This window comes from Balaenoptera acutorostrata, chromosome 10 (genome assembly GCF_949987535.1).
Source record: "Balaenoptera acutorostrata chromosome 10, mBalAcu1.1, whole genome shotgun sequence".
In the NCBI taxonomy this organism is placed as follows: Eukaryota; Metazoa; Chordata; class Mammalia; order Artiodactyla; family Balaenopteridae; genus Balaenoptera; species Balaenoptera acutorostrata.
Genome location: NC_080073.1, coordinates 8,144,108 through 8,155,525, shown reverse-complemented (window position 1 = coordinate 8,155,525; position 11,418 = coordinate 8,144,108). Strand labels below are relative to the sequence as shown.

At 49.6% G+C, this 11,418-nt stretch overlaps 1 protein-coding gene across 5 annotated transcripts in view; it reads right to left on the bottom strand.

Moving 5' to 3' along the window:
- Positions 1–11,418, bottom strand: part of SRGAP3 (SLIT-ROBO Rho GTPase activating protein 3) — a 261,732-nt gene that overhangs the window by 6,096 nt on the left and 244,218 nt on the right. For all 5 annotated transcript variants that reach the window (XM_057555522.1, XM_057555523.1, XM_057555524.1 and 2 more), the window contains 3 exons: positions 6,557–6,737; positions 5,220–5,369; positions 2,726–3,053 (listed from right to left, as the gene is read on the bottom strand). In XM_057555522.1, the coding sequence (XP_057411505.1) occupies positions 2,726–3,053; positions 5,220–5,369; positions 6,557–6,737 (659 nt within the window). The remainder of the gene's footprint in view (positions 1–2,725; positions 3,054–5,219; positions 5,370–6,556; positions 6,738–11,418) is intronic.

The window sequence follows — 11,418 nt, the reverse complement described above, 5'->3', positions numbered from 1 at the left end:
CACTCCCTTCAGCCAGAGTCCTCGGCTCCCGTGGGGTTTCCCAGGGATGCCTCCACACAGAGGCAGGGGGAGCTGCTCAGGCTGAGCTGGGCCACCGAGAGGACAAGGAGGGACAGTGCTTAGAACCGCTGCTGGAAGGTGCTGGCCCACCTCAGGCTCCGGGATGACTACTGAGACACACTAGCTTTTCTGCCTTGGCGCAACTCTGGGAAAACTGAAAGTCTGGTCAGACTGATGGGGCTGGTGCCCGCAGGTGTCCTGCCGGCCCCTTCCCCATCCAAGTCTTCTTTCACCTCCTCTCCTGCCCTGTCCTCAGGGGGCTCCTGCCCGCTGGGCCTCCACGACAGGCTCCAATCTGGCCTCCATCAGGGTCCCAGCCTATCATTTTGCTTTGTGAAGAGACTACTGATGATTAGCTAATGGCTAATATTAGCATTTATGCTTCCCCAGGACATTTTATCCTTTGCCCATAACACTGTCTACTTTAAAGAAGATGCTGTTTGTGCCTTTATCTACAAGGAATAGCTGTGGGGCTGTGACGGGGGTCCCGCCTGACAGGAGAGAAGGCAGTCCTGTCCCCACCTTTGCTACATCCCAACCCTGCAGTGATCAAGCCCGCCTTCCACGTCCCAGTCTGCTTAAAGTCCCCTACTGACATCACTACTCTGTCTGCTCTACTCCAGCAGGAGCCAAAAGGCAAAACTAATAAATAAAATATAATTATCGCCCCTCCACCACCATCCCCACCACCACCACTCCACCCTCGCAGAGTGTGAGCCAGGAAGACAGTGAGCTCAGAGAAAGATCAGCTGGGGGGTTTAGGCGTGAGCCTTGCGTTAGTCTGAGAGGTGATGCCGTGATCTCAGAGTGGAGCTGCAGAGAGGCGCTGGGGAGCACGGACAGCGGGGGAAAATGATCCCTTTTCACCTCCTCCCAAACGAGACCTTCCCACCTTGGATGGTGGTGCTGCCAGATCCCCAAACTGCCTCTTTTACTGGGCTCCAATCTAAATCCTAAAAGACATTTTGAGACCAGAGGATTTCAGGTAACTCCACCTACTACTACATAGCTGCCCTCCGCAGCCTGCAATGTCAAGTGCTCATGAGAGCCAATGCTGAGCAGGCTGGAGGCCGTCCAGGGTCCCCTTGGCTATTTACATACCGTTTCCCATGCTTTGCTATTGAATGGCAGCTATCAAATTAGAGTGTGTAGATATGTCTGCAAACGGAAAATGCGAGCGGCATGCCCCAAGTGTATTCTTTAGGCCGCTCTTGCAAAATGCTCTGTGACTAAAGGTCAAAGAAGTCTGGGAGATGGGTGTGCCCTGCTCTCTTTCTTGAAGATTCACAATGCACATCAACATATTTAATAATTCTTGTTGCAGACAACCCATTCAACTTTGTCAGACCAGCATTCCCCAAACTTTCTTGACCATAGAACACCTTTTTCCCCTCCATTAATACCCCATGGAACTAGTCTGCTGTGAGACCTACTTTGGAGACAGTGGCGTAGACTGCATTTGATTCTCCGTGTAAAGGGCTCTGGGCCAGGCCTCAGGTGGCCTGAGTTTCCAGGTGATGGTGGATGCTAGGGCAATGCTTCCCAAGAGAATGGCCTCCAACAATGGAGGGACCAGCAGGCTGCCTGGCGGCTCTGCTGGACCCATGCCAAGGTGCTGATACCTGGGGAGTGGGCATTGGGACCTGGGGCCAAACTAGATCCTACGAGGAGTTTCACTTGCTGGGCTGATATCCCTGAGAACCTTTCCTGGCCTCCTCTAGAACACAGCCCCCAAGCTCTCAGCTTTCCCTTCCCCTTGTGAACAGGGATTCAAGGCCACTCTTCACAAGAGAATCTTAACGGACCCGAAGGTTCTAATTGTCTCTCTTTTCTAAACTGGGAGAAAACACTGGGAAGGGGATACATAATGGGCACCCTGCCAAGTTCCAGAGGGAAAAATGGAAACTTCTGAACTATGATAAAACTATCAAAAACACAGGAAAGTAGCTATGCAAATTATTAAACAATTTAAACAAACTGTTTCATAACAATTTCTTAAATGAATTTGTTTGGTTTGTTTGGCAAGTGTAAAAAATCACACAGGTTTCTCATCCAAATTTTTAAAAAGTTATTTAAAAAAACGCAAAACTCTAAGCACTCTTGAAACGCAGAGTCCCCTCCTTCAAGACTCCTGACCCAGCTGCCATTTCACAGCTGTGTGTGTTACTGGTTGGCATCTCTCTCTTCTCTAAACCATAAGCTCCATGTGGGCAGGGCCTGGATCCATTTTAGGTCAATTATACTCTCAGCGCCAGCCAGTGATTGCCACACAACAGATGCTCAATCAGTATTTGTCAATAAATGAATGAATGACAAATGAATGAATGAATGAAAAGATGAACGAATGAAAACGTGAAGAGCACAATCTTGCCATCTCATGGAGACGTCTGCCATTACCACATCCCCGCATCCGGGAATCCCACCTCCGGCCCTGGAGACACGGCCCTTGGGTCTTCACAGGAGCCCTAGCCGCCAGCTGCACCCATCCAGCTTCCGCTCCCCCAGGGGGGCCGGCAGTCGGACGGGGAGCCAGCTCATTATCTACCTCACGCCTGGCTTAGCCTGAGCCTGGCCTGAAGGGCGAAGGGGCTCCCCGTCTGCAGACGCCCACCCCCTGCCCCTCTGGGTGTCGGCTGGCGCAGCCTGCCTTCCCGCCGGCCCTTACTTCTGCCAGGGCCTCGGCCTCCAGGGACTTGTGGTCCCCCAAGCTGCTGTGCCTGGTGGAGCCGCACGTCGACCGGATGCAGTGCCCTTCGGAGAGCGCCTTCTTGTCGGGGTAGTTGATGCTGCCGGCGCTCCCGAACGTCGCCATCCTCCGCTTCTCGGGGCTCTCGATCCGCCCCCGGGAGAGGGGGATTTTGTGGGGGCTGCTGGGGCAGGCGGCGGCCCGGGGTGGCGTGTCTATGCTGGGGCCCAGGCCCCGGGGCGGGCTGTGTGTGTCTCCCCCGCTTCGGCGCCTGGGGATGGCTGCTCCATCAGATCGTAACCGCACTCTGCAAAGGAGCCAGGGGGCGGGGGCATGGGGCAGACGTCAACCCTGGCCAGTGTCACACGGGTCAGCCAACCCCCAGGCCACGCGCTACACACTAGTCTAGGGAGTGGGTATAGTAAAGCCTCGTTCAGCCAGGAAAGGCACTGTCTGAGCATGTGACTCAGGCCAGCGGGTTTCACTTGCACACACGAAGGAGTCGGGGGCGTTCCAAGCTCCAGCCGGTGGTGGTGCCAATTACACAGTGAATCTCGTCTGCACGTTAGGTCAGGGCCAGGAGGATTTCAACCTGGGAACACTTCGCTCCCGGTTAGGTGGGCTCATTGTATGTTCTTAAGCGGTTTAGAGGTCTCTCTCCATGATTCCAAAGGGCCTGACTGGTCTGAGGCATTGAGGCTTGACTATACCAAAGAGTTACCAGCTCCCTGCAAGCTCCCTGCAAGATGGCCCTGGTTTCCGTGGGGCAGCACAGACAACAAGCCTGGTGAAAACAGTGTGGGCTGGGGCTCAAGACACTGGGTTCTAGGCTCAGGAGGCCCCCCTGGGAACTGACCACAGCCCAGTGTTGTCACCAAAGGGCTGTTCCTGTGAGGCTTTTCCAGACCTTGGACAACTAGTCATTAAGAGTAAAATGTGCATCACTGGAACACCCTTCGTGCACTTGGATACCTTTCACCCCTCAGGGAGGCTGTGGTGGAGTGAAAAGGGGACTAGAGTGTCTGTCAGGAAGGCGAATTCTTGTCCTGTCTCTGTCACAGACTTTCCAGTGACCTCTTTCAGACCCACTTTATTAATCTGTTAAATGGGCATAATATTCCTTGCCCACCTTCTGAGGGAGGTTCAGTGGGTGGGAAAGCACTTTGAAGAGGTTCTACCCACAGGAGATTTTGCTGTGCCCTATGGAGGTCACCGAAGACTCAAAGGCACTGGTGAGGGCAGGGAAGGCTGGAAGTGGCAAGGGGGCGGGGAAGAGGGGCAGAGTGCGGGAATGGATTGTGACGGGGACCAAGCTCAGTGTGGTCAGCAGCGCTTTAGACCCTGTGCCACCAGCCAAGCTAAGCACTGCCTGTGGGCACCCCAACAGGACCAAAGCATTGGTGTTCGAGAGGAAGAGTACTGGGAAAGAAAGAACGAGAAGAAGGTAGATGAGAGAGGACAGAGGGAGAGGGAAATTGAGGCAGGAGAAGATACGGCCCCCCTGGAAGTCAAGGGACCATGACTCTGTCATCTACCTACCCCAATCGTCCATCTCCCCTGATTCTATCACTTATCAGCACCCTGAACCGAACGGAATACCCTGAAAAGAAGCACTGGGACTTTTGCTGAAATAAATTCATAAACATATGTTCCTATTGTGGCTGATTTCTCTGGCTTTATCTGCAAGTACCCCAAGTGTGGGTTGATCCCATGACCTCTCCACCAGAAAAACAAAGAATATGACATTTTGAGAATTCGATTAAGAAAGCAGTGACACACTGCCAGCTCTCCTTTTCAACGTCACATCTTGTGGGGAAGAAGGGGCCACGACAGCCTCCCTCTCTCCCTCCTCCTCTTTTCCTTATTGTATTTTTTTTGTTTAAACAACCACGTGCTTTGGTCTCTACCTGTAGAGGGAGTGAGGAGCCCAGCTCCTTACCTGGCAGAAAGATCATGTGACAGCCCTGCCCACACGCAGGAGTGAAGAAATTGGCAAATCTGCTCCCACCAAATATGTGGGTGGAGCCGAGTGTCAATTTCCCCCCACAAAGTGGGTGTGAGACTTCTGTTTCTGCAGTGCACTTCAGGGACTAAGTGAGCTTTACATTTTTAAATATAACAACTTAGGTGTTCAACAGAAGGTGGGGAGGAGGTGTAAGAACTAGAGAGAGAGAGGAAAAATACTTGCCAATTTGCAAGTCTCTCTTTCCCATTTATTATTTTAAATAAAAAGCATTGGTTGCCAATATATGTCTTTCCTCCTCTTTCTCCACCTCTGCCCCAAGCTAGATCACTTTCTACCTGACATTCTAGGCCAGTTCCAGCCAGCCCACCAGGTGTGCCCCATGTCATATCTTGTGGGGAAGAAGGGGCCACGACAGCCTCCCTCTCTCCCTCCTGTGCCCTTGCTTCTCCCCAGTCAGACACAAACCAGCACTGTACTAGCCGCAAAGAATGAATCCGCGTTTCCTACCGGCCCATCACCCCCCCAAAGCCGTAATCCGAGATGTGCTCCGTGGGGGACTGGAGGTCGTTTTTGGAGGAGGCCTTGTCGTCCAGCAGTGGCCCACTGCTGGCCTCGCTGTCGGCCTTTTGGCTCAGGCTGTCCGAGAAGGCATCGTCCCTGGGGAGAAGGACAGACGTGAATTGGGAGGGCTTTGCTCCAGAGAACCGAGATGTGCTGAGACCTGAGGGGCTGGATCCACACACACCTCGTGGTTGAGCCGCTGCTGCTTCTCCAGCAGGAGGCCCTCTGTGGCACCGCCCACGCCTACCTTCCCCTCCCCTCATCTAGGCTCTTCTCTCCCAGCTGCTCGAGGCTGGGACAAGCTAAAGGGGAGGGTGTGTTGGAGAAATGGGGGAGGGGGCCTGCAAGCTGAGCCCTGGGCGATAAGCAGCAGTTTGGGGGCCCAGCGAGGGAGGAGGAAGGCATCTCCATCCCTCCCAGCACCCGGGGCTTTGAACAGGTGTGAGGGGCCTGGAGCTTGTTGGGGTGCCCTGCCCGCCTCCCCACCATGCCCTCTCCCTGCCCTCAGAGGCCTGGGGACGTCAGAGGGCTGCTTTGGATCCTCTTGTTGTTTGCCGAGCTCTGGACTTTTCTCTGTCTCCAGACCGTCCCCTCTGCCATCAAGACGTATGCCTTTGGCCCCCTCCCCCTGAGGCCCAGCTTGGTGGCTGCTTCCTTGGTAAATCAGTTCCACCTGAGGCAGACTGGAGCTCAGAGGGAGTGTGTGCAAGAAGCTTCAAAGGCTTTCAAAGAATGGAAGATGTAGACTTTCTGGGCATTATGGTGGGGCTAGGTATTTGGGATGTAGGGCTTTTCTTTAATGCCTAAAATTCTTTTTTAAAAAAGTACCCTCTTAGCTGGAAATGAGGGGATGATTGTTTCTGCCCATCTCCTGAGACAGCCACCTCGGGGTAGAGAATGGTGGGCTATTAAGAGGGGAGTGGGATGGCCACTGGCTACAGGGAAGGCCCAGGAGGGTGGAGGTATATGGCAAGATCCACTGGACACTGAGAACCATAGTGGGTGCTAAATGCCCTGGAGGCTGTCAGGTGGGCTGGGATGGCGAGCCAAGGGCACCAAACATTGTCCCTGTGGACTCTGAAGGATGACAATTTGCTTATTTGTTAAGTGGGTCACCATTCAAAGGGAGGTTAGACATAATCCATTCTTACGGAAGACCAAGTGTGTCATACCAGGGAGAGCAAATTGCTGGCATACGATCCAGTACTCCCATTCCTGTGCCCATTCCAGACATCACTAATCAATCATGGCATTCTTCACAGAAGATCCCAAGTCCCACTCACATGTCCTGTACAACTATGTACTGATGTGGGATAAGCCCATCCACGCCGTTGTGACGACCCTCCCACCAGTCCTCGGAGGCGCGGTGGTACAGTAGTAGTGAGGCTCCCTTCTTGAAGGACAGCTCACGCGGGGACCGCCCCACGTAGTCAAACTTGGCGATGGCCTCGATCTGCTCCACTTCTAGAAGGAAAGCAAGGGGAAGAGCATCTATGAGGTCAGCAGAAGAGCAGCCCAGGAGCCTCGCTCAGATGGCCCTGGCTTCTGTGGGGCAGCACAGAAAACAAGCTTGGTGAAAAGAGCGTGGGCCGGGGCTCAGGACACTGGGTTCTAGGCTCAGATCCACTCTCCATGCTGTGATCTCAGGCAGGCCATCTAACTTCCCCAAATGGAAAATGGGGCTGAAATACTACATCCTTACCTTCCACTGCCCCCCTTGTTCTCCACTTTTTAACACCTATTAAAACAATCTTATAAGAAATTTCTTTTTCTTCTATCCCTTAATGCCAGCTCTGTTTCCATTTTTCCATAAACCCTTTCCCTCTTTGTTCACTTATAATACTACAAGTGGTTCCTACCTTTTGGGAAGTCAAACTGATGTTGTATACAGATTCCCTTCCATGCAAAATATTGTACACAATTTTTAAGGGTTCCGAGAAGCTTCTCTTCAGAGCTCATTGTTGTGGACTGAATTCTGTCTTCCCTCAAATCCACATGTTGCAGCCCTAACTTCCAATGTAATGGTATTTGGAGATGAGGTGTTTAGGAAGTAATTAAGCTTAAGTGAGGTCATAAGGGTGGGGCCCTAATCTGATAGAACTGGTGTTCCTCTGAGAAGAGGAAGAGATGTCGGAGATCTCTCTTTCTGTCTCTTCACATGCACAGTGGAAAGGCCTTGTGAGGACACAGTGAGAAGGCAGCTGTCTACAAGCCAGGAAGAGAGACAACAGCAGAACCCAACCCTAATGGCACCTTGATCTTGGACTTCTAGCCCCCTGAACTGTGAGGAAATATATTTCTGTTGTTTAAGCCCCTCAGTCTGTGGTATTCTATGATGGCAGACTGAGCTGACTGACACACTCATCCATGAACTTAATTTGGGGAGCGGGAGAATTCTTATGGGGGCTATAGATCAAGCATATCTCTTTGCACACACACATTTACCCATAAAAGCTTTATTCTTCTCTGGTCAGTGACAGGCCCTGCCTGAGTTAAGCAATGAGAACACAGCTCTTGCCCTTGAGACACTTCTACTGCCCAGCTCTGTCACCTCTTGTTTGTGTGACCTCAGGCAGGTTACATAATTTCTGTACATCCCAGTTGCCTTTAGGAGGATTAAACGATAATCCATGAAAGAAGACAAAAAGATGGCCAACAGGTGCATGAAAAGATGCTCAACATCATTAATCATCAGGAAAATGCAAATCAAAAATCAAAACCACGAGATATCACCTCATACCTGTTAGAATGGCTGTTATGAGAAAGACAAGAAACAACAGGAGTTGGTGAGGATGTGGAGGAAAGGAAACCCTTGTGCACTGCTGGTGGGAAATAAATTGGTGCAGCCCCTACAGGAAACAGTATGGAGTTTCCTCCAAAAATTAAAAATAGAACTACCATGTGATCCAGCAATTCCACTTCTGGGTATTTATCCACAGGAAATGAAAACACTTAACTTGAAAGGATACCTGCACCCCCAAATTCACTGCAGCACTATTTACAATAGCCAAGACATGGAAGCAACCAAAATGTCCATCGACAGATGAATGGATAAAGAAGATTGGTGTATATAAACAATGGAAAATTATTCAGCCATAAAAAAAGAAGGAAATCCTGCCATTTGCAACACCATGAATGGACCTTGAAGGCGTTATGCTAAGTAAACTAAGTCAGACAGAAGAAGACAAATAGTGTATGATCTCACTTGTATGTGGAATCTGAAATCCAAAACAAACCAAACTCATTGATACAGAGAACAGACTGGTGGTTGCCAGAGGTGGTGGTGGACGAAATGGGTGAAGGGAGTCAAAAGGTACAAACTCCCAGTGATAAGTAAATCATAGGATGTAATATACAGCACGGTGACTGTAAATTGTGCTATATATTTGAAACTTACTAAGAGAGTAGGTCTTAAAAGTTCTCATCATAAGAAAAAAAAAGTAACTATGTGTGGTGATGAATGTTAAACCTGACTTATTGTGGTGATCATTTCATAATATGTACATACATCGAATCATTATGGTATACACCTGATACTAATGAACTGTTATATATCAATTATATCTAAAAAAAGAAAGACACGAGACTTCAATACATTAAAAAAAAAGAGAGATGCGTGAAAGTGCTCAGCACAGCACAGACGTACAATACGTTAGGTATTCAGGTGATAGTGGCTCTTGTGATTATGATTATAATTACTAATGGCTTTAGCTTATGGGGTGGGTCTAGACAAAGAAATCTGAGCTGCAGAGAATTTAAGTGTTTTGCTCAAGACTATGCAGCTAGTGATCTTTGGGAAGGAGACTTTTGGGGGAGGAGGACAGTTAGGCCTATGATTTATTTAACCTGTGTTATAGCTTGTACCCTGAGAGGTGAAAATGGGTAGAAAACAGTAGAAAATGGGTCATGTATAAGTGTTAATGTGTCTGTATTTTAAAGCGAGCACAAAGATGTTTAATATTATAAAGAGAATACATATATATATATATATATATATATATATATATATATATATATATACCTATATAGATAGACAGATCTATTAAATTCTAATAAACAAAAGAGTAACAAAGGTGGCCCCTGCTCTCTCTATCCTGCAGACACCTTCCCTGTGCTGAGCATCCATGGGACTGTCTCTTCTCCTGTCCTCGTGGATTATCTTGATTCTGTCCACGCAGCCTGTCCACCTGTCCATCATGGAGTTTTACACAGGTAAAAATTGGCAAAGCCACGATACCTGGCTTTGCCTCTTTTTACCTGTGTGACCTTGAACAACTTAGTTCTCTTTTCTAAGCCTCCGTTTCCTCATCTGTAAAATGGGAATGATAATAATAGTACCTACCTTATAGGGCTGTCATAGGATTAAACAAGTTATTACACATGAAGTGCTTGTAACGGTGCCTGGCACACAATTAGCTTCATATGAGAGTTAGTTGTTGTTACCAGAGCTAATGACTCCTAAGGGCCATGAGTAGCATGGAAATCATCTCTCCCTGTTAATCCCCAACCCACGCATGCACACTAGGACTCCTCTCTGTGAGCAGGTGGCTCAAGAAGACTGGGCCAGTGCCCCCATGAGATGCAGTGGCCTCTTGGTGGACCCAGCCCTCAGTGCCTGGGACAGCCTTCTGCAGACAGCAGGCCTCTGACAGTTAAGTCAGCATTCCCCAGCTGGCTCCCTGACAAATGTCTTTACATGCTGTTCTGACATAGTTGATGCAAAATGACAGCCCAGATAAATGGGTCAAATGAACTCAGATCTGGACTCAGAGTCACCTTCTCAGTAAAATGGAGACATCTCCATACGTCTTTCTGCTGCATCTTTGAATCTCATGCCAGTCATGCGTTAGCACCCCCTGGTGACCTGTGTGTTTGCCTAGCTACAGAGACAGAAAGGCCGGAGGGTTCTGCAAGCCCATGAGCTGAACCCCACGGTCTGCGTGCTCTCGGGTTTGACCCCAAGGGCTTCCTCTGATCCCACCCCCCGTAATGCTGAAGGAGCCGACCCGGGCAGAAGCTTGCTCATTTCCAGAGGCTCCAGCAGTCACTGGTGGTGGTCTGTAGTGGCGGGTGGAGGGGCGAGGAAAAGTGGAAAATGTTAAGGGGGAGAAAAGAAGAAAAGCTGAGGAGCAGAGCTGAGCTGCAAGCTGAGAGAGAGCTCGTGTGTTTGCAGATGTCACTATGTAATCGTGTGGGGTAGAAACAGTCATAATAGCTACCATTTATTAGGAAGTCTATTATTTGGGTTTTTCACACCTAAAATAGAACGTGTGATTCTCCCTCTTACCACTCTCCCACACACCCCTCCCCAAACTTACTTCATTCCCTCATCTTCCCCATCTTAGGAAACAGAGCCACCATCTGCCCTGCTCAGGCCGAAGCCCTGCTCTTGGGCAATGCATATCTAATCCATCAGCAGCTCCTTCAAATTTTCCCCTGAATCTGACCAGCCTCACCACCTCCACTGCCACCCCCCTGGTCCAGACCACCACTGTCCCTCTACCTGGCCTCCTTGCTTTCATTCTTGCTTGCATTTCTCCCCACAGCAGCCAGAGGGATCTTTTAAAGTCATAAATTAGATCATGAAACTCTCTTGTTCAAATCCCTCTGAAGGCTTCCCATTGTGTTTAGAACAAAACACAAATGTCTCCTTACAACTTATGAGGCCCTCCATGCTCTGGGCCATGGAGACCTCGGTGGCCTTGTCTCTGACTACTCTCTCCTTCCCTCAGTCTGCTCCAGCCTCACTAGTCTTCCTGATGTTTCTCCGCCAACATTGCATTATGATATTTTTCAAACACAAAGTAAAGTTAAAAGACTTTTATGGTGAATATTCATATACCTACCACCTAGATGCTACTATTAACGTTTTACTATACTAACATTAGCATATATCTATCTGTCCATCCCTCTATTTATCCATCCATCCATCTAATTTTTAAAAAATATTTATTTATTTATTTATGGCTGTGTTGGGTCTTCGTTTCTGTGCGAGGGCTTTCTCCAGTTGCGGCGAGCGGGGGCCACTCTTCATCATGGTGCGCGGGCCTCTCACTGTCGCAGCCTCTCCCGTTGCGGAGCACAGGCTCCAGACGTGCAGGCTCAGTTAATTGTGGCGCACGGGCTTAGTTGCTCCGTGGCATGT